The sequence below is a fragment of the Danio rerio genome, chromosome 22 (genome assembly GCF_049306965.1).
Source record: "Danio rerio strain Tuebingen ecotype United States chromosome 22, GRCz12tu, whole genome shotgun sequence".
Lineage (NCBI taxonomy): Eukaryota > Metazoa > Chordata > Actinopteri > Cypriniformes > Danionidae > Danio > Danio rerio.
In genome coordinates, this window is record NC_133197.1 from 6182490 (window position 1) to 6206735 (window position 24246).

The following is a 24246-nucleotide window of genomic DNA, read 5'->3' on the forward strand; positions in this document are numbered from 1 at the left end:
AAATTAGAATGAGTCTTCCACAGGCTTCGAACCCGTGTAGAGAAAAGGGTTTCGCACGCGAATCAAGCGTTTTATCTGACTGAGCTACTCAGAACTACACATTTCATGCTCTGTTTTAATATCTTTCTCAGTTAAAACATGCCTTGCTGTGGTTGTGGACCCGTGTTAATATGTTTCCGATATTAACATGTTTACATGTTGTTTAGTTACATGTACTCGCGTTAACGTGTTTCTACAAACTCTCCCGCTGATAGAATAGCTCTCTGTGACTAAACGATGCTTCATCAGTGGCTCAAACCATGTTTTTTCTTAGTTCTAGACTCAGTGTACACTCTCCGTAGAGGGGGAACTGGAATTCCAGAAGACAACAGAGACTGCTACACCGGCTATATACCATCTGAAGGACGGTTACGGCATGTGTTGTGATGTCAGCCGTCACCGTAGAAAGTCAAATCTTTCGTTACTTTTTTGGACTTTTGTTTGAAAGCTTTAGTGGCACTGCTGATACTCTTGTTTCAGTTAAATTATATATATATATATATATATATATATATATATATATATATATATATATATATATATATATATATATATATATATATATATATATATATATATATATATATGGCGGGGGTTCGGGTGGTTCAGAATTTGTCCGTTTAATTAATTTATGTAATTTAATATTGTAATGGAAATTCATTTTTAGATAAACATGTGTAGTGGAAACTTACAGCAGAAACAGCGGAGCACCTGATGCACGTACAGAATGGGCCTTATTAGGATTTGACCTTGCAAGCAGTACAAACTAGATAGAACAGTGAACACACTTTGCTTCAGTGTCTCATTCTGTAGAAACTGTCGTCAGAATGGGCATTATTAGGGTTTGACCTTGTAAGCAGTAAAAACCAGATAAAAGGGTGAACACACTTGACTTCTGTGTCTCACTCTGCAGAAACTGTTGTTGCTGTATGACTGTGACCTTCTTTGCAAAGAATAAAACTTTAAAAAGACATTCCGAGTAAGACTTTGTTTCTTGACCACAGAGAGAGCCTCAAGAAAATTGCCACTACAATATTATACATAATTATTATACATATAATTTATTTAATATTTATTGTAATAAAGTGTAATTTTTAAATAACTCTGGCCAGTAATTCGACCTCCCATGGAGCCTCAAAGCCACAATAATGAGGTAACTTTTGAATCTTTGATGCAACATCCATACTGAGTAGCGGCTATGGGTCGAAAAGAGCAAGAGAGGCAGAAAGGCAGCGGCGTCATTATGGCAAACTATTGAACATGTTCAAAAAGACTGCCAAACAGGGTAAGGCTAAAAGAGACTAGAAAAATTCTGAAGAATTCATTATTATTGTATTATTATTATTATTGTTATTATTATTATTATGTTTTAAATATTGTTTTTTATTGAAATGGCCAAACTGTGACTGAGGACAGTTGAATGTGCTGGCCAGTTTGTTTTTAGTCTAATAAATGACAGTAGGCTACAGTTTTTCCTAATGATCTATGATGTCAGAAATTTGTATTTTAAAAATTAGTCTTGTTTTAATTTTTCTTTTCTGCAAATTTTTAGGAAATATTTTTAGTACATCAAAAAGTGTGATTATGATGACATCTGACTAGCTATTCAAGCAAAACAACAAACAAGTACTGCTTAAATACTGCTTAAAACGCAGTGTTAAAATCTCATAGTTAAATAAAAAAATGGAGGTGTATAACTGCAAAAAGGGCTTTTTGAGAAAAGAGAACCACCCCTTCCACCAGGCTGGCTACGGGTTTGTATATGCACTGAAAGCACACATGTAGTTTTAATGAGTGATAATTATGCATTCTGTTTAAAATTTTCAATTCAATTCAGCTTTATTTGTATAGCGCTTTTACAATGTAGATTGTGTCAAAGCAGCTTCACATAAATGGTCATAGTAACTGGATCAGGGTAGTTCAGATTTTAGTGTTCAAGTTCAGTTCAGTTTAGCTCAGTTCAGTGTGATTTAAAATCATTACTGAGAGTCCAAACACTGAAGAGCAAATTCATCGATGGTTAGCTCTACAAATCCTAAACCATGCAAGCCAGTGGCGACAGCAACTCTTACCTGCTTGTTAAGGGTCTGTTTTAAGTAAAATAAAATTTCCCAGTGAGCAGTGATGGCTGCCAATTCACAAACAGCAATTATTCAATTAATATGAATAAGTGAAGCAGTGGCGCAGTAGGTAGTGCTGTCGCCTCACAACAAGAAGATTGCTGTTTGAATTACTTTCAAACAAAAGTCGGGTACCCAATCTAGGTTAGTCATGCAATACCTTGTTGACCTAGACGGAAGTTAACGCCCTTTCCACCCAAGTACACTTGAATCAATATCAATAGTCAGTCGGATCCCTAAAACACTATTAGTGTGCCCAATGCTCCATCTCAACTGGATTCTAGTCCGTCTACTGACCTGACGCAAGACGTGCGGAAACAAAGATACAGAGTAATCTACTAGAACTAATAATTACAGAGCAAAATATGTTCAAACATTACAATTTATTAGTCAGGTAAATGTGTATTATGCCAATTCAATCAGTCAATTCATGAACGATTAATACAAGACATCAAATTATCAAAGATAAATCCAATATTAAAAGATGCACACCTGACTTCAAAATACATAACATGGAGCTTACACTGATCTGAGTAAGCAGATTCGCCCCAAACATTTTTCAAACCTTCCCTTAAGTCGGGGGTGTCCAAAGTCGGTCCTGAAGGGCCGGTTTCCTGCTGATCTTAGCTCCAACTTGCTTCATCACACCTGCCTGGAAGTTTCTAGTATACCAAGTAAGAGCTTGATTAGCTTGTTCAAGTGTGTTTGATTAGGGTTGGAGCTAAACTCTCCAGGACACCGGCCCTCCAGGACCGAGTGTGGACACCCCTGCCTTAGGTAATCCAAGAATCCCTTCAAGGAAAGGGGTGTGTGAATAACAAAAGGCATTTGCATTTAGTGCTGCCTGTAGGAAAGGCACAGCCTTCACAGTGGTACAAAAGATGCCTGAAGTAATATATTTATTGTTTTGATTATGTCTATTTCTGAGGGATTGAGACCATTGTACCAGACATTTTAAATGACATCAAACATGATAAAGTCACTTGGGTTGATATAGAACATTCAAACTTTGAAATGACCATATTGTGTGAGTTGGGGTGATAGAACAAGGGTTTCAAATGTAAATGTAGGGGGAGCTGTTTTCCCCCCGCATTCTCACCTGCTGGGTTGTGGAGTAAATTGTCTCTATTTTCGGCTCATGTTTGAATTGTCAAGGACATCAAAATATTTGTAATATCTCAAATCTTACATAAGTATAAATTAGTTTTATTCTGACTTCATCATTACTTTGTATACAGTAAGACTTTCTGAAAAAGCAGAATGTTTATTTGTGTGTCTTTTATTTGTCCTGTATGAGATTAACAGAAAACAGACAATGGCTAAAACAATTTGTCTTTTGATTGTTTTATTGTTTTTTTTTTTTCCAGTAACAGCACAATGTGAACAGTAATATGCACTCAGCTCAAAACAGCACATATCATTGATTCAGCTTGAATAAAATGCAATAACAGTCATTAGTAAGGCCACACAAAAGAATGGTAACCCTTTACTTGAAGGGGGTGTTCATAAGACTATCATGAAACCTTCATAATCGTGACAATATGTGTCAAGATTATGAATGAGATTCATGCATACAACAGTCATTAAGTGTATTTTGCTTAGTAATATCATTTTAAATGCAAAGATTACATTATTTTACATGTCTTGTTTTGCCAACCTGACATTTTCAAATGCATCATAACCTGTCTTTGGCCTTGTCATGACAACATTATCAAGACAACATGTCTTGTCATAAATCTGTCATAAACATGACTGTTATGAGGCTGTTTTAATTGTGTCATGCATTTTATATCAGTGGCTCAGTGCTTAGCATTGATGCCTCACAGCAAGAAGGTGACTGCTTCGAGTCCCGGCTGTTTCAGTTGGCATTTAGCAGTGTGGATGTTCTCCCTGTGTTTAAGTGGGTTTCCTCAGGGGTGCTCCGGTTTCCCCCACAATCCAAAGACGTGTGCTATAGGTCAATTGGATAAGCTAAATTGGCCTTAGTGTATGTGTCTGAATGTGAGTGTGTATGGATGTTTCCCAGTACCCGGTTGCAGACTGAAAGGGCATCCTCTGTGTAACAAATATGCTGGATAAGTTGGTGGTTCAATCTGCTGTGGTGACACTTGATGAAAAATGGGACGGAGCCGAAGGAAAATCAATGAATGAATTTTATATCATTAGCAGTTTTAGCATAGCATCATTAATTGTTTATATTGTCCTCTATTAAAATGGTACAAATTTAATTTGTTGTTAAAATGTCATTAAATGCTAATTAATGACGCTGGTATACAATTATTTGACAGATTATTGTCAATTTTACTGAAAAACATTCATTCAAATTGATTGCTCCACTTATAAAAGTTAATATTCATGACACAACTATTATGCCTCACAACAATCATGTTTATGACAGATTTATGACAAGTTATGTTGTCTTGTTTATGTTTTCATGACAAAGACATCTCAACCAATGTCATATTAGCATTTCAAATGATATAACCGAGCAAATAATACTTAATGACAGTTAATGACTATCTCAGTCATATTATTGACATGGCACATTATAAAGGTGTAATAAGAGTCTCATTAACACACCCTTCATGTAAAGCGAAGATCAAAGTGATTAATCATCAACAGAATATAAAAAATCCCACTTTTACATTCACAAGTCTCAAGCATCCGTTGTGTTGCAGCCCTTAATCTTTCCCTCATGGACATTTCTGTCCACAAAATCTTGATTGTGATTCCAATTGAGTTTTTTTTTTTTTGTCTTTTTAACAAATATCCCATATCACTGTCTATAATCATATAAAATCTGTCTATTTTTGCATTTTTATGATATATTGACTTTATAAATATATTTAATTATTCAGTTATTAAATTCCAATGGTACAAATTATGGAGTTGGACTCAAAGAGGAATCAAGTTGAATCAAGTCCTTTTTTTTTGTGTATGTGTTCAAGTTGAACCACTCAGATTTTGTTTTGACTGTAGTAGTCATTGGCTCTTTGGGAGGCGCTGTTTGGTGGTTTGTGTGTATGTGTGTGTGCAAATCAAAAACAATATTCTAGCAAGTTCAGACATCCAAATTCTAAAAACTGGTTAACTTTGGTGAAATATTTTGGCTTAAGGTTGTATAAAAATCTAATAATATCAATAATAGCAATAGAAAGTAAAAGGCAATAGATTTCAAAGGTGTTTTTTGGGGGGTGTTTGTGTGTGTGTGTGTGTGTGTGTGTGTGTGTGTGTGTGTGTGTGTGTGTGTGTGTGTGAGAGTGTGTGTGTGTTTAACACAAAGCATGTTGCATAGACTAAAACTTTTATTTTGGTTTATGTTTTTTCTGCATTGCCTTGGATTTATTGATTTTTATTGGACAAATGTTATATAGATTTTAGTATTTCCCATTCCTTTGCTATGGGTGGACATTTTTGTCCAAAGGTAAAGATTAAAAAGGGTTATTTTCCGACCACTTTACATTGTTAAATTGAGTCCTGTTCTTTTTTATCTCATGGTGTAAACTTTGAAAAAGAAGCCAAGGCATGAACAGCTTAGATTAAGGTAACTCTTGTAAAAAACTTTTTGGACAAACATGTCCTAACGGAAGCTTGAGAGCTACAATAACAAAATACAGATTGAAAAGACGCTAAGGCAGTCATGTAGGACAGCATATTAACACTTTATAGTACAAACAAAAGTAAAATAGTCAAAACAGATCTCACATTCAGAGCAACAGATAATTAGAAAATATTCAGATACATAATATAGACAGATACAATAAAATGAAGTCTTGCAATGTACCACAAAACAATAACACATTTAATAATAAAATTAAGCACAGCAGCTAAATAACACTGAAGTCTTATAAATGCGTTAAACAAGTGTGGTCAGTCAGTCAGTGGCACATTGGATGGTTTTTGAATTAAACACAAATTCACGTCTTTCTGAAAAAATGAAGAAAGTGCCACGTCACTCTGATCTGACTCAAAATCAACAACTACACATGAATAAATGACCAGTTATTGTGGGAACAGCTTAGCTTAGCATGAATGCATCACATGCAAAGAGCAACAGGTACAATTTTCTTCTTAGATTAGCTTTACATCAAATAAACATTCAACTTGTTTTATGGTTGCTATCTGCATGACAGCATATTGATTTATTTTTCATGACCATACCTTTTGATTGGTTTCATTCATTTTTGTCTGAAAGGGTACTCATGGTAGACATCAAGGTATCTTTTTTGTCATCTGGGGGAAAAAAAATTAAAAATATTAACAATCAAATTAACTGTGCTGCTCTTAGTGTGAGAACTTAATTAACTTGGAAATTACAGACGCACGCACGCGGACACACACACACACACACACACACACACACACACACACACACACACATATATATATATATATATACATACAGTTGAAGTGAGAATTATTAGCCCCCTGTTTATTTTTTCCTCTAATTTCTGTTTAACAAAGAGCAGATTTTTTTCAGCACGTTTCTAATCATAATAGTATTAATAACTCATCTTTAATAACTGATTTATTTTATCTTTGCCTTGATGACAGTAAATAAAATTTGACTAGATATTTTTTAAGACACTTCTATACAGCTTAAAGAGACATTTAAAGGCTTAACTAGGTTAATTAAGTTAACTAGGCAGGTTAGGGTAATTAGGCAAGTTATTGTACAACGATGGTTTGTTTAAAAAAATTAAAAACTGCTTTTATTCTTGCCGAAATAAAATAAATAAGTCTTTCTCCAGAAGAAAAAATATTATCAGACATACTGTGAAAATTTCTTAGCTCATCATTTGGAAGAAAAAAAAAGAGAAAAAAGGTGGGGGCTAATAGTTTTGACTATCACACGAGTAGCAGTGCAATGTGGCTGGCTGTATATCGGCACTGGTGGGAGGCATGCGTTGGCTTGAGGCGATATACAGCCAGTCACATTGCACTGCTACTCATGTGATCTTGCATTTATACAACAGTTCAAAGGCATAATATGTGTATATAAAAAAAGAAAATCAAACAAGGAGAATCTCACAACCCTTTTGTATGAGGAACTACTTTCTTCCGCCATTCATTCACATCTGCAGCTGATACCAGAACAGCAGAAAATGTTGCTACTTCAAAACCGCCACTTTAGAGCTAGTGTTTGAATGATTTTCTAGCGTAATGTCTAAAGTGATGACAAAACAGGTGATTTGCTCACATTTTAGGATTATAAGGCTAAACAGCATTAAATGCCATCAGTCTACAGAGATTTTTAAGTATTTGCCTGTTGCAATTGGGAGATCACAATAATTAACCCCGAAAAAGCCTAAGCAAAGCAAACACTACCAGATTACTGTTGTGTTTGGGATAACACGTGCACAACTTCGTTCTGCAGTAGCGAAAACAGGAGAGTCATTAGAAACAGATCGTCATCTTCGGTTTTAAGACTTTAGGATGAGCCCCATCTCAAACTCAATACACTACAATTACTATGGTATAAATGCAGCACTACAACATACAAACATGAAAGATCAACTTAGAAATTCACTTGCCTGTTTAATAATGATTTGATCAGCTGTAGTTTAAAATTACGCTGTGTTTTTTCTCTAAGGGCTTATTATGCGGTCTCTGTCGCTATCTTGTGGATGGACAACATCAACTGTCTTTGTTTTGCTCAATGACAGGCTAATGGCCACTGATGCGCTGTCTCTCAGGAATTGTAAATATTTTAAAATGGGCACTATCCTTATAAATAAACTGCATAGTTGCAATCTAAACAACTACATTCTTGACTAAAAAAGCCTCAAAAGTACATTATGTTGCCCAACAACAGCAATATTTGTCAAACCGTAGAGCGTCCTCTGCTTGTTGCTGTATGTGGGCGGTGTAATACACAAGGGTGAAGGGTGAAGAGGCTGGACGAGTGGACGAGCTTAATATTTTAAAAAGTAGTTTACTAATTACAAGTACTGTACTTGATTTCTGAAATCTGTTTTCATAATCTGATGTTATTACCTAACTCTGTATGTACTCACTGTGTGTATGTGTGTCAGATTAAAAAAAAAGTTGCAATTAAACATCTACTCGTACCACTGTGGATGAAAAATAAATTATCATCTTATTCGTGCTTTTTAACGGAAAACAGAAGCGGGCTTTTTTATGTTTTGTAACATGTTTCCAACTTTCATTAGTCATACAAACTAACATACCATAATTTAATAACATGAGAAAAGTAAAAAAAAAAATGTATCTGTTGTTGTATCAGCTGCCATACTCACATAATTGAGCTTGTAGATTAGCGATCCTGCGGTAAAAGTAAATGACCAAAGCTACAATTGCAGCCACAAGAAATGCACAAATCCCTGCTACAGCACCTGAAGACCAACCCGAGGGCCCACATATAGGAGAACCTGGAGCTGAAAGAAAGAGAGACTGTCAATATTATAAAGCTGTAATAACAAGTGATTGAGTTGATTGCTAAAAAACACCATAAATCTTCAGACATTTGAGTGAAGCTGTGTATATGACGATGAATCTGATCTGAATATAAACACAGAACAATTTTTTTGAAAATGTGCTCATTTTACAGGTGCCCCAAAGTTAAACAGTTGAGTTGTACCCTCTTTGAATCAATTCAGCTGATCTCTGATCTCTACTTTTAGCTTAGCATAGATTATTGAATCGGATTAGACGATTAGCATCATCTCGCTCAAAAACAATTTCCAATTTGAAGCTTGACTCTTCAGTGGTTATCATCTACTAACACTGACGGAAAATGAAAAGTTGCTATTTTCTAGGCTGATATGATTAGGAACTAGGCATGGGCCGGTATAAGATTCTGACAGTATGATAACCTTGGATATAAATTTCACAGTTTCACGGTATTACGGCATTGAGATTACTGCTCTAAAATATATATTATTTTTAAAGTGTCTGGGTAAAAAACTAAAACTTTTTTCCCTTTGTACACAATATATTTAAATTTGGGGAACATTTAAGGTATTTTGGAGCAGTAAACATGTCAGGCTAAAAAAATCTAATTAATTATAGACTTCTGCTGTCTTCATTTGTTTCAATAACACAGTTAAATCACGGACACTTCTGCCTCCATCCAGTAGAGGGTGCTGTTGTCTTAAATCAGACCGTAGTGTGCACATTGAAGAAGTTATAGGTGAAGTGTTTAGCGTTAAAAAGGAAAGGACTTTGGAGTGCTCTCTGTTAAGACTATCGTAAAGGCAGTTAAAAAGTTTTTTTCTGACTTTTAGCTCCTGGCTGATGAAGGGCACAAGGTATTGTTGATATGTTAATCAGAGAAATTTAAAAAGACTGTTTATTGTGAAAGTTTATAGTTGTTAATGGTCTTTTGGTTAGCATTTAATTGTTGTTAGCACATATAAAAGGATTTTGAGTTTCAGTGTTATCGATATTATTTGTTAGTTTTTTAGAAAAGCCATGTCATTTATTTTTTATTATAATTTGCTCTACAAATGGGACATTAACAGCCATTAAGGTCTTTATTTTGGTCATTTTATGTGTTTTAGATTTATCTTTCTAAAATTAACATCACTAATTGAGCTAAAATTAATTAATCGTTAAAGCTGTTTATATTGGAGTCTAATTGTAATTTATAAGGTCATAAATGCTTTATCTGCATTAAATATTGCCATTGTTAGTGTTATAGCAATTCAAATTATTTAGACTTATCCCTATAAAGTTAATTACATTTATATTTTATGCCTGTACAGTGAATTTGAGACTGTAAATGTGTATTTATCAGTTTATTGGCTAGTTATGAGCATTTGTTTAACGTCATTTCAAGGATATGTGTAATGAATATTATTTGTTTCTTTGTTTCTTTTATTCAGCTCTTACGATGATTTATTTTGAAGATTAAAAACTTTATAAACATCAGTCCCTGAGAGTAAAGTGCATCTGTTCAGCTGGGAATGCTACACAGATTTTTTTTTTTTAAATTTAAAACAGCATCTTTGGATATTTGTTTCTGCCAGAGATACTGCTGTCCTAAAAAACAAACAAAAAAATTAAACCAAAAAAAAAACTTACTTATACCTTAGGAATAGTATTACAGAAAATTTTTACAGTTTTAAAACCTTGACTTTTCCAAACTGCGGTATACCTTTGAACACGGTTATTGTCCAATGCCAATTAGGAATTATACTCACATTAGGAACATCACACAACACAAAACCACGAGAATTGTCAGGCACTAAAACAATATACTTTCTAATCTGAGAAGAAGATCAGCTACTGTAGGAAACCAGTTTCGATCATGCATTCTCTGCTCTCAGCTTTACCTTCTCCACCAGAGCAGCTCTACACAGAATGTCTAAGTTTTTAATACGGTGTATCTTGTGGGTCTATAATTATGTTTGGTGTCATTTTAAATGTCTCTGTGTGATCGGTAAAGTGGTTTTAATTTCACTGAAATATTTTACTATTTCCCTTTTATCAGTTAATTTGGGTTTCAGCTTTGAAAAGATCTTTGCCAGCTGTTCCACTCCAGGGAAAAAGGTCTTCACATCAAGTCATGACCAGGCAATGGCTTGGTGAAGCTTTTACTGTCTTGAATTTATGATGATTTGAGTATTTAAGGGAAATGTGCAGACGTGTCTGTGGGATCCTGTAGACAGGATACCCTGTTGCAGTGTTGAGTCTTTGAGCTCTGCATTAAGTCATATATGCTGCAACATATTTCTACATGGTCAGGTATTCATCTCTAACTCTTAAATTAATCTTTGGGTAACTAATGTTGTACGTTTCTGAATTGGCTGATTTTGTTTAATTATGTGAACTGGAATGGAAAATCTTTGCCTGAAAAATAAATGTAAAATTCTTGTTCAACTCTAATATCCACTGAAATCACTTAAATCTAGTAGATTGTTTCAGCTGATGTTTCCGCAGCCTACAACCAGGATTAGTCATGGATTCAGGCTCAATGGATCCAGCATAGTGACCTGTTGATTTCTGACAATTACTGACTTAGTATGATATAATCTAGGGGCTAGATCAAACATTGTTTATGTGCGAGCAAGCATGGGGCGGCCTATTATTATTTAACGGAAATTAGCTTACAGTTATATTCCCTATCTAAGAACCAGAACTGGCGAGGATGTGTCCGTGAGCTGATGTAACTGGCCAGCATACTGAGTCTAAGGGCCCTATCATACACCCGGCCCAATGTGGCGCAAGGGGCGGCACAGTAGTCTTTTGGTAGTTTCAGCTTGGCGCAAGAGTCGTTTTGAGGCGTTGCGCTACGCTGTTTAAATAGCAAATGCATTAGTGCTCGTTTTTGCACCCATAGGCGTTCTGGTCTAAAAAGGAAGGCGTTCTGAGGCGAACCGCTGGCACGTTGCTATTTTGAGAAACTATAATAGATTTTTCATTAGACCAAAACTAACCCGGTCTAAACTCCAGCGCAGAGTTACACCTCACTTACACACTGCTTAATACACACAAGAGAGCAATAGGCAAATATCTTTACATATGAAAAAATGTAAATATTAAGGATATATATAGGATATAATAAGAATAGATATAGGACATAAATATAAAGGATGAAAATATTACAAAACATATTATTTTCTAGCCTACATAAATATGAAAAACCACTGCTTTTATGTCTTCTTCATCTCGGGAGGCTTTTTCAGTTCATTCAGAACAATTTGCTTTTGTATAATGTTATTATTATTAGCAGTATTATTTATTATATCCATATTTATATTTGTTTTATTAAAAACAAGCTTAGATTTGCCCACCTGTCAGGTTTTAGACCATATGGGGCACAGCATGTGTTTTAGGATATCACTCAGGTTTTTGAGCACATTTTGTTATTTTTCATTTATCCATTTGCTGGAAATTAGAACTAATTTAGAAAATGAAACTGTTTTGAAATGAATATTTGCGTTTAACAAACAAAATTAATTATTTATAGACTGATGTCTGTGCGTAAAGGTTTCCTTATCCAAGAGAGAAAGTGAAAGTGATCCATTATCTCTCATGCTCACGCAGTAGATGCTCTGTTTAACAATTTTCTGTTTAAAAAAACTGTCAACCGTTAACTGTTTGCTTGTGAAATGCTCAGTTTTTCCACTTAGACTTACTTTGCGTCCTGTAAATAGCAAATGCGCTTATGGCGAGACACAGCTGGCTCTTAAAGGTAATGGGAGATGAGACTCTAATTGGTTTATTCTCAAAACACACCTATAACTCATTAAAAAAATAAACTCAACACTTTTAGACCATGCGCCGATGCGCAAAGCGGATTTTCCCGTCCTTAAATTAGCAAAAATGCGTTCTGACACGCCCTGAAAGCGTTTGCGCCCTGCGTTTTGCGCTCTGCGCATGAACCGTCAAAATAGAGCCCCTCTGTGACTTCGGGTAAACGATGAACCATTAACTGAAAATAAGGATTTATTAGGTAATCGATCTAAATCAGACCAAATCACAACCTATAAGGTGATCAGTTTGAATTAGATTAGTCTAAATTTGAATTATTATAAATTGGAGTCAAATTAAATTCGGAGTTGAAAACAATTTTAAATACATTTCAACAAATAATTTTTTTTTCACACGTGCTAAAAAGGCTTACACCAGGCGTGTCCAAACTACGGCCCGCGGGCCATCTGCGGCCCGCAATCGGTTTTGTGGTGGCCCGCGAGGATTTTAATAATATCAATAGAATCTGGCCCGCTATACAAAAATGAACGTAATTCAATAAATAACCACCGGGTGTCGCTATTACATGCATTCAATTAAGCAGCAGTTCTTGTTATGATCTATCTATCTATCTATCTATCTATCTATCTATCTATCTATCTATCTATCTATCTGTCTGTCTGTCTGTCTATCTACACACAGTTGAAGTCTGAATTATTAGCCCCTCTTTGATTTATTTCTTCTTTTTTAAATATTTCCTAAATTATGTTTAACAGAGCAAGGACATTTTACAGTATGTCTGATAATATTTTTTCTTTTGGATAAAGACTTTTGTTTTATTTCGGCTAGAATAAAAAGCGGTTTAAATTTTTTATGAACCATTTTAAGGTCAAAATTATTAGCCCCTTAAGTCTTCAGAACAAACCATTGTTATAATATAACTTGCCTAATTACCTTAACTTGACTAGTTAACTTGATTAACCTAGTTAAGCCTTTAAATGTCACTTTAAGCTGTATAGAAGTGTCTTAAAAATATCTAGTCAAATATTATTTACTGTCATCATGGCAAAGATAAAATAAATCAGTTATTAGAAATGAGTTACTAAAACTAATATGTTTAGAAATGTGTGGAAAAAATCTTCTCTCCGTTAAACAGAAATTGGGGAAAAAATAAACGGGGGCTAATAATTTAGGGGGGCTAAAAATTCTGACTTCAACTGTATTTATATTTATATTTATATATATATATATATATATATATATATATATATATATATATATATATATATATATATATGCGTGTCTGTGTGATGTGTAAAATTTGGCCCGCGACAACACTTGTTTTTTTGCATCTGGCCCTCGGCCCAAAAAGTTTGGACACCCCTGGCTTACACGCATTTAACCTTCACTAATACTGTTACTACTGTCATAGAAATAATAGATGGACCTTTACAATTAACTTGCATTCACTGACACATGACAGCCATGTTAGGGGTATAGGCATGTTCACAGATAATACATCAAATAAAAAACAATTGTCCTCCAACAAATAAGCTAATCTTATTTTACAAACAAGCATTTTGAAAAGTATTTTTTACCAAGAGAAAGTGTTAGTGTGATCACTAGTAGGAAGAGCTTCCTCTGAAACCTTCATTTTATTTCTTAATTGAAGAATTCAATAAAATAACAAGAGAGTGAGTAAATTGTCAAGATTTTTTAAACTCTTATCACAGATTTGTTCTACTCACCGCCATAAACAGCAACAGTGAATTTCTTGTGTATGGAGTATCTGCTTCTTATGATCTTCAGATCATAAAATCCAGAGTCTGTTCTTCTGGGATTTATGATGGTCAGAGATCCAGTTTTCATGTCCATATTCAGTCCATCTTTCAAATTCCCACCAGGAGTCAAGTCAGTGTCTTCAAACCTCCACTGTATTAAATCATTGACCTGTATTTTAGTACCAGTCTGCAGCGTGACTAAAGCCCCCTCCTCCTCTATGATCAGTGATTTAAAATCACCTGTAGGAACTGCAAACACACAATGAGAACTGAGCAGTTACTTAAACGCAAAGAAAAAAACTCACTGACAGTAATTTCAGTTATCATCTCTTACTAAATCTAACAATACATTTAACAGATCAAGAAGATGTATTTTAGATCTAACAATTGATTCGGTGTTTGCTGAGCAGAACACAATAATGAAAAATGATCTGTAACAAATGTAGCTTCTTTGATGCATGTAGACATTCCTAAATGGTTCTTTTACATTCACAAAAACAATGAGGAAAACAGAAACTGCACAAATAAAAAGGGCAGCAAAAAGTTTAAAGTGTTTACATTAATGATTCAATGATGTCTTCAATCAATAACACACTAAATTTGATATAAAAGAAAATAGCCATACTAAAGTTTAGTTAGAATAAAATTCTATTTCCCACTATTGTTTAGCTTAATCGAATTTTAGTTCTTAGAATTAGTTTTTCCTACTATGTAAGTCAATGGGGACAGGATTCAGCTTACAGCTAAATATCTTCAGAAAAAAGAAACTCAAGGTTTTGGTTTGAGGTAGAGTAAATAGTAAGAAAATATATATTTTTTTGGGTGAACTATCTCTTTAAATATATTATCTTTTTACTTCCTTCCGCATATATATATATATATATATATATATATATATATATATATATATATATATATATATATATATATATATATATATATATATATATTTTTTTTTTTTTTTTTTCGGCTTAGTCCCTTAATCAGGGGTTGCCACAGTAAAATGAACCTCCTCCTTCCTTCCGCAAATTTTACTGTGTTATTCAGCTGTTACCACTATGACATAAATAAAGCCTTGTTGTTTTAAGGATAGTATAAAGTATAAATATTTCAAAGACTAATGATTTTGAGTTTGCTGCACTGTGATCCTTAAAGTCTTATGATAATAAGGACATGACACATACAGTAACTCTTTTACACTGATATTGTTGGTGTCTGACCCATGCACCAATTCCATTTTTTTTAATAACATTAAGCAGCCCATAAGGCAACTGTATCAATATTTGACTGTAATTAACCAAATGCCATAATTTAAAAATTGTAATTTTATGTATTTTGCAATTTGTAAAAAAGTGTGTATTTACACAATATTGGTGTGCCTGCAAGTTAATGTCATTAAACATGCACTTCAGTTCAGTAGTTCTCTTTTGGCTTTTGTGATTGAAACTAGTGATGTGCGCAAGCAGTCGACAAATGAGGTGCACATTCTCAACCAGCTAGTTGATTATTAAAACACTTGAAAATCACAAATTGACAGAAGTGTCGAAAATTTAAGAAAGCATCAATTTGAATCATTCATTCAATTTCTTGTCGGCTTAGTCCCTTTATTAATCTGGGGTCGCCACAGCGAAAAGAACCGCCAACTTATCCAGCACATGTTTTACGCAGTGGATGCAACCCATTACTGGGAAACAATTTGAATCAAAACATGTAAACAATGCAATCTGTGAGTGGAGTCTGGAATTACACCAACAGGACAAAGCAAAAATTAGAAACTAATTTGGGGCAAAAGCAGCACAAGCAATGTTTGTCAGGATTCTGCCACTTCAGTCTTGTTAATTCTTGTTTTGATGGCAGAGTCCAGACACCAGTTCTGTCTTGTATGTATGTGGGCACTCATACTGTCTTGGTCTGTGTCTCTAGTCGTTGTTGTGAATGTGCGGTCTCGAGTGAGCCGTGCGCTCTTGTCTTTGTAGTGAGTGCACACGCGCCAGTGGAGGCTTAGTTCGCACGTGCTTGCTAGCGCTTTTGTTTGTTAGGTCTGCAGTGTGTGGTTTCATTTTCAGCGTCTCAGTCTAGTTGGTTTTAGTAGGCACTGGGATGAAACATGCACGTTGCATGTGTGAGTGCACGGTGAGTGTTTTTATTCATTGTGTACTCATGTCTTGCGTTCCGTTTGTGTTGGTGTTGTTAATGCACATGGCCTGGTGATTACATTGTGGCCGCATGCTGAGTGTTGTCTTGTGAACACGTGGTTAATGAGTTCTCTCATTGGCTGCGTGTTCTAGTCTTGTTTTCAGAACACATGGCTTGTGTTGCTTTTGTGTCATGGGTTTCTGTCTATTGTCTAGTCCCACACTTCTTGTTATGCCAGTATTAGTTTATTCAGTTCACCTGTTTTTTTGTTAATTCTTTCTGCTTATAGTCTCCTCGTGTCTGCTGTCCAGTTTATCATCGATTATTGCCTTGTCCTGTTGTGTCCGGCCTAGCTCTTCCCTGCCAGTCCAGCCCAGTCTAGTCTGTTTTTGCCTTTAAGGCCGCATTTACACAGCACTGTTCAAGTGACTCAATTCTGATTTTTTTTTTCTCCCATGTGGCACAGATCGGATATGGCCCATGTACGTGCAAGCAGGAACAAATCACATGGATTCCGATTTACTCAAATCAGATTCAGGCCTTGTTCATATGTGGAAATTTATCCGATATGAATGGGATCTGTGTTCTCGTGCCTGCAGTGTAAGCAAGTAGATCGGATTTTCACCTGTCAATGCGAGTCGCGCGTCATTAAAAACTGTATCGAATGACGTCAAGTCTGACACTTTCATTTCAGAACAGACTTCAGCAGAGTCCCAAACCTGAAACCTCATACACAAGGACTTGAATAGCCCTTATATTGTCATATAGCACAGGTATTTAAGCATGTTAATGAGAGCGAGAGAGCGCAATGTCTGCCACGCAACCAATATAAACTAATATAAAACTAGTGCATTCATCACGTGCATAAATCACACCATGGACATTACATTAAGATGCTTAAAGGTTTAAAAAGCCTATATATCAAAAGAAGATGGACAAATGAGAACCTGTCATAAACTTTAGTAAAACAGCTTGTCAAATGCTACGAACAGATTACACACAGGAATAGAGAAAAGAGCACTTTTTAATTAGTCAGCACCCGCTCTTTTTTTTTTTCCTGGTCATTGCGCCTTTGCTGTGTGCTGTGTAAATGCAGACGATCGGATACAAGTAACTTTTAAAAGATGATGTAAGCAGATCATCAAAAAAAATCAGATAGTCACAAAAATCGGAATTGACCATCAAGATCTGCTTTGTAAATGCAGCCTTTGTTAATGTTTTCCCCCTCTGGGATGTTTTTGTTGCTTTTTGTCTTTTTTTTTATTGTATTGTTAATAAAACCCATCTAAGTTACAGCAATAAAGTCCTCGATCCCTTTTCCAACACCGAACGTGACAATGTTGGAGTTGGGGGATCAGTTTGTCTGAGTTCCTAATGATGGACCGCACAGCTCCTAACAGAATCACTGACTATAATGAGCTTTATTGTTTTTAGTTATATTGGTCATGCTGCTCACATCTGATGTTAATGAAGTTAATGAAAGAAAACGTAATAAATTAATAGTATTAAAATAACTAAATTAATCATATTGCATTTTTACAATTACTAAGCCTTACAACAAATGCGCCAAGTTCAGTCGTTTACAGTTCTAATATAAATACGTATCACTATATTGACGGACTCACCAATGACGGTCACGTTGTATGACTGGTGTAAGGTGTATCCGCTGCTGCTGATGATGTCAACTTCATAATCTCCATCATGTTCAGTTCCGATGTTTGCGATGGTCAGCGATCCAGTCGTATAATTCAGAAGTAGTTTGTCTTTGAACCTCTCATCAGTATCATCATAAATAAAGATGTTTCCAGTCTTCATTTCAGCTATAGTAGAGTTGTGATGTTTAAACCTCCACTGTATTGCACTAATTCTCTTCATATCAGGAAGACCGGTGAGTAAAGTGATGTAATCTCCCTTTACCACTGATATGGTTTTCACAGAGTCATCAGACACAACTGGAGAAGAAAAAAGGAAGAGTTACTAAGAAGAAAGATTCATGCTGTAATGTAATGAATCACATGAACCAATTCATCCAACATAATAACAAATGAGAGACTAAATTATTATTTATTTTTTCTAAAAAGAAACTGTTAATCTTTGTAGATGATCTGAAATTTATGTTACCACAGTATTTTCAATGGAGTTTCTGTGCTCGTCTGTTGATCTTGACGACGCTTATGTTCTAAAGGTCTTTCATCTCATTTTACACTTGAACAACTAAATGAATGCTTGCGTCTATTTAACTGATTGCATTTTAATTACATTACTACATTTGCACTGTAAAAGGAAATTAAATTGATAATAGTCATATAATACTTTTAAGACGGATAGTCGAGCTCCAAAGGAGGACTGCAATTTTTCATTAATTCTTAGGGCATATGACAGAGGGCACAAAGTTTCAGTGTATTATAAATGGTTAGTGGCAAAGATGGGATGTAGTTTCTATTCTGCTCCTAATACTGATTGGAGTAAAGAGCTAAATTGTAAATTTATCGATGAACATTGGAAAAAAATTGCCAAAAGAATCGAATTGCCAAGGAATTTATGAATACGCTTAATACAATTACAAATTTTGAATCGTTTTTCTTGGAATCCGAGTAGGCTTTACAGGCTTGGGTTGAAGGACTCTGCTAAATGCTGGAGATGTGAAAGCGAAAAAGGAGACTTGTAACTGCCCTGTGGTCCTGTTCTAAAATACAGGAATTCTGGTTTAATTAATGAATAATTACATTCAGGATGTTTCTGGATGCTGCTTTTCATTTTGTCCTAACATATATGTACTGGAAGACCCGTTCGTGTTGGGATGCTTGTTCAAACTAATTTAAAATAAGCTAAATCAACACAATTCTTGAGATTTCATTGAGACAGCTTAATTTTTTTATGTTCAATCCACATAAATGTGTTAAAAGTGTTAAGTTAACTTAATCAATTTGTGTTTGTGGATACCTGCATTTTTACAGTGTGTCTGTGTGGATTCAAATAAGTTTATTGATTGGAAGACAAATCATTATGAGGGGATGGCGTTCAGCAGGTCCATTATCATTTCAAGAATGGGTTACAGAACTGGGGAAGGTGGCAGCATATGAAAAAATTACATGTAGATTACTTGATAAACTGAATGTTAATTAGAGAAAAGTTCAAGTGGCCTGCGCTCACTTTAAATATAAGGTCTGTGACAATTACAATATTGAGACACAGGTGGAGCTGTCGCGCTTCACCCTAGTCTAGTCGCTTTAACACTGCACGCGTCATGACTATTTTTGGGAGAACATACTCATGTGAACAAATGTTCCCTTAACCAAAACATCCCACAGATCCCGGCTCACAAACCACCATATTATGTCTGTAATGAAAGTAGCCATGGCAAGGCACATTACACCAAGAATAGATGAGATTGTTTCTATGAAAAGATGCAAGGTGTCTGGTAAGAGTTAAAAAATCCCTAATTTGTGTCCAAGTGTCCTTTGGAGCAAAATAGTCTAAATATTACAATTTCTAACCATTAATTTTTGTATAGGCTTAGGCTACCATTTATCTACAATAACCTACTGCAACGAGCACACACATGCCACGTCGCCCTGGTCGCTAATCCAACCCAGCTGGACCATCATCAGCACAGGATCGCTCACAGCTGGACGTCATCAAGCGGAGAGGCATATAAACCAAGCCCACGCCAGAAGAAGACGAGCTTCATTCCTCTAATGACTCCCTGCGCTAATGCTTGTCTCTCTGTCTCTCCACAGCAGACTTCAGCTCGTGACGATCCCACACCCGACTACTCACTGTCCTTCACTTACTTCCCGGAGCACCAGAGCACCTCACCTTGAAGAAGAGCACCGTTTGCACACCATTCACATTGTAAATAAAGCACCCTCCGGGGACTTGTCTGTAAACTTATCCAACTGTGTCGCTGTTTTCCCTCTGCCTCGCTACACTACTAATAAATATATTGCTTTATTTTTCCCCCCTCTGAAATTCACAAGTTCAGTTGTAGGCATCGGCAGTTGGCATGGATTATTTCATGATTAGGTTGCCTTTTTAAAGCTAATTCAATAATACATTATCAGAAACCATCAATTGCTTTATACAATGTGGTATATCAGCTGCTGGCTTTTTGTTTTATCATCAGTTTTTCTGAATATGAAATAGTTAGACTACTGTTCTATGCTATTTTAACGGAGGCTAGCTAGTGTGTGCTGTGCAGGTAAACCTCACTCCTCTGACCTCTAAAGGTGCTCTAGCGACACACACTAGAGGCCATGGTCTTTAGCCTCCTTGTTAGAGCAACCGAATCCTATGCGGAAGATCGCCGGTTCGATCCCAGCTCGGAGCAAGATAGGCGGTGTAGGACCAGCAGGGTTACACTAGCCTACTGTACTGTTTTATGCTTATATTGGTTAGAGACCATATTTCATGTTTTGATAGAGATAAAATCTACTGTGACATAAATGTGGTCTAAATTAAACATGAAACCTTACTATTTTGATAAATGTGGTTTAATGAAGTGTTATAGAGATGTCATACGGTTGTTAATACACTTTTATTTTCTCCAATAAATACATTTTGAAAATGCGCATGCACAGCCCCTGACTTTATTCAAAACACTCAGTGCGGCCCTTACCAAGTATGAATTTGACACCCCTGATCTTGCCTTTTGCTAAAGAAAAAACAATAAATGAAGCCCTTCAGTCGTATACAACAGCTGCTGATAAACATGTTGAGCTTTTATTCTATAAGAACAATCAAATGGATATATTTTAACGCATATACATGTAATCAAACACTGGTGTATTTTTTTATTGTCCCTCTAATTTTAAAAAGATACAAGGCACCTCTTCATTTTGAGATTTGAAGTTTTAGCACTGTAAAAACATTTGGAAAAAAAGTTAACTATAAATTTCAAATGTGTATACTCACCACTGACTTTGAAACTCTTTTTGACGCCGTTTTCGTTAGACACTTCATAATCACCAGAGTCTGCTGTCATGATGTTTTTGATAGTGAGATCTCCAGTCTGATTATCCATCCTTAGTCTGTCTTTGAATTTCCAATCAAGCACATCCTCATATACTTTACTTGTTTTGGCTTTTCTTTTAATTCTAGCAATGAGGTCGCTTTGCGGTCCAAACCTCCAGTCTATCACATTACCTTCCTGTATATTAGGATCAGTGTAGAAAGTGACTGAATCTCCACTTTTCACTGTTACCTCCTCAGCAAACACACCTGAAAACAAAGATGACAGTTCCGTTACACAGAATCTTTCCTGATTATAAAACACTGTCAGAATACAAATAATTTAGACTTGTCTAATACATTTAATCATCTAAAATTTTGTTCATGATTACTTTGAGAACATTTTGCCACATATCTGTAATATATTTTGAAAACAGTTTCTTCAAGCTCAAACGAATTTTGCTTTAAAGGACTGTTGTTAATGAAAACACCTGCATCATACATGCTTCAATATGTGTGTAATAAACAAAACCATGCTCATTTAGAATATTTCTGTTATCCCAAAGCTGAATTTTTGGCATCATTTTCCTAGTGTCATTTGAGTCACATAATCCCTCAAAAATCATTCTAATATGGTGATGATCAAGAAATTATTGCTTTTATTATCAGCATAGAAAATTACTGTGCTGCTTCAAAATTAGGCAGAATATAGAAAAACAAGCATTTCTTTTTTTCGGAGTAAAAAATTAGGTGCCTGAGAGAGACCATTTGTGCTACAAATGAAAAAACTGAAAAATACTAACACATGAGAAAACAAATTTGACAAAACACATGGCACAGCACATCCATGACTTCATTTAATTTTGAATTCAGTTTTTAATACTATGAATGTTTTCAAATGTGCTGATTGTTTTGTTTTCTCTTTCCAAAATTTTGCTTGCACTTCAAAGTGTGCAGGTACCAATCCGAGCAGGTACCAATTGCGAGCACCCTGTAGTGTTGGACGATCTAATGGTACTAGAAAAGAATCGCAACACTGCGCTTTTAAAAATAATATTATACCTCATTTTATTAGTACTGGTATTTTAAGAGGAACTGCTATAGTTGCTATTGATCGACAATAGGGGGAGTGTGAAGGCAGCGCACTGCTTCTATGGCATATTTAGTGCCTGTCAAATGTTGTATTTCCACTTAGAATTGACATCACTGCAAAGTACACTTGGCGACTATAACAGACAAAGTGATTAATACTCAGAAGTCTGGCAAATTATCAGTAATTTTTATTCGTATTATTTGTTCTGTTTATATTTTTTTAACTGACCAATAATGTGTCAAGCACCAAGTTCTATCACAAAAAAATTTGACTGACTGATTTCACATATGATCACGTAAAGCTTCTTTTTTTCTGAAAGCACAGGCACTTAGTGTGTATAAATTTTGATTACACAATAGTGCTCACTATTTAAAAGAAACAGCTTTATGAATAAAAAAAGGAGTAAAAATGAAAACTGTAGTACATATAAATTATTAACCTGCGCGCTAGTTTGCTAAATTATACTAACATCTTATTTGTAAACTCTCTTGTTTGTCAATTTGCTCTCTTGTTTTTTTTCAGTCATAGTATTTATTCATACATTCATTTTCTTTTCGGCTTAGCCCCTTTATTAATCCGGGGTCGCCATAGTGAAATGAACCGCAGATTTATACAGCATATGTTTTACGCAGTGGATGCCCTTCCAGCTGCAACTCGTCTCTGGGAAACACCCATACACACTCATACTCTACCGACAATTTAGCCTACAAAATTCACCTTCACTATATGTCTTATATATTTGGACTGTTGGGGAATTTGGTGCACCGGGAGGAAACCCACGCAAACGCAGGGAGAACATGCCAACTTCACACAGAAATGCCAACTGACCCAGCCTAGGCTCGAACCAGCGACCTTCTTGCTGTGGGGCCACAGCACTACCTACTGCACCACCGTGTTAATGTCAAGTCTCCATTTTGTTATTACCAACAACTTAATTTATTGTCGTTATATTTACATTTATTTCTATATTTATTGTCAAGTTATGTAGGCTTATCAAACATGTCAACATGTAGTCTATTCTAGATGTTTATTTTGAACGTATGTTAGTCATGCAATATGATTTAATGCTTTTAAGTCTTTGGTATTTTATTTCAGCATTGCATAAAACATGTATACTGGGTACTTGTATAAGAAAAGCATCAATATGACCCGCTGGAATAACGACGGCCAACATGCTACGTCTCTGGTCTTATGTTATAAACTTGACGCAAATGGAGAAAACGCTTAACTCGATATTTTGCACTCTATTTATGGAATTAGGGCTCGTTTTTTTTACAGTAGTTAATGTTAATTGCAAGTCAAATCTCACAGAAATTTGGGTTTATTTGACCCATGTTTAGGTACATAAAGCCGTTCTTCACGTTAAGCGTTTTAGAATGCCCACAACCCATTAAGCCAAACGTAGCCACCTTTCACTCAGTCTTCACTTTGTAAGTTAGCACAACCGTGTTTCATTTAATTTAATTGGAAATTCTCCAAACTGGAAGAGCAAACCTTGTCAAGCAAGCAATATTTTACTTGCGAAAAAAAGAAAAGACAAACCTTTATCAAAAGTGAAACCGAAAGTTCTTAAAATGCGAACCAAATCTAATCTTACCTTCCAAAAACAGCGAGAGCAGAAGGAAAAGAAGAACGTTTCCCATAATGTAGTATACTTTATAGCCCAATAGTTTCGAAGTTGATCTGTCGATTATATTTGTAATTTCTGCTTATTTGCGTTTGGGTGCGGTGTTACGGTTTAACTGGTGACCGTGTTAACTGGTGTCCCTTTCCAGATGTAAGCTATTCACGTTTGCAGATTGGCAGATTCGTCACTTTTTCACAGCAACAAAACATGTCCATACCAAATAAAGATTCTTATTACTCGGTGTCAGTGTCATTGTGTGCATTATTGATTTTAATAGCTGTGTAGCAGAACAGTATATAACCAAAGTAAATAAAAAAATAATTAGAATTTACATGTCTTTAA

The 24246-nt window shown here is 35.3% G+C and overlaps 1 protein-coding gene across 2 annotated transcripts; it reads right to left on the reverse strand.

Moving 5' to 3' along the window:
* Positions 1-3479: 3479 nt before the first annotated feature.
* On the reverse strand, positions 3480-24056 carry si:rp71-36a1.3. Of its 2 annotated transcripts, XM_068216402.2 has the most exons (7): positions 23875-24056; positions 21149-21454; positions 17860-18186; positions 14066-14347; positions 8420-8557; positions 6321-6392; positions 3480-6086 (listed from the first exon to the last, which is right to left on the reverse strand). In XM_068216402.2, exons 1-6 carry the CDS (start codon positions 23918-23920, stop codon positions 6334-6336), a joined length of 1158 nt encoding a protein of 385 aa, XP_068072503.1. In that variant the 5' UTR covers positions 23921-24056; the 3' UTR covers positions 3480-6086; positions 6321-6333. The 2 variants fall into 2 exon arrangements, with proteins under 2 accessions (XP_068072503.1, XP_003201021.1); XM_003200973.7 differs by having other exon boundaries at positions 3480-6392.
* Positions 24057-24246: the final 190 nt, after the last annotated feature.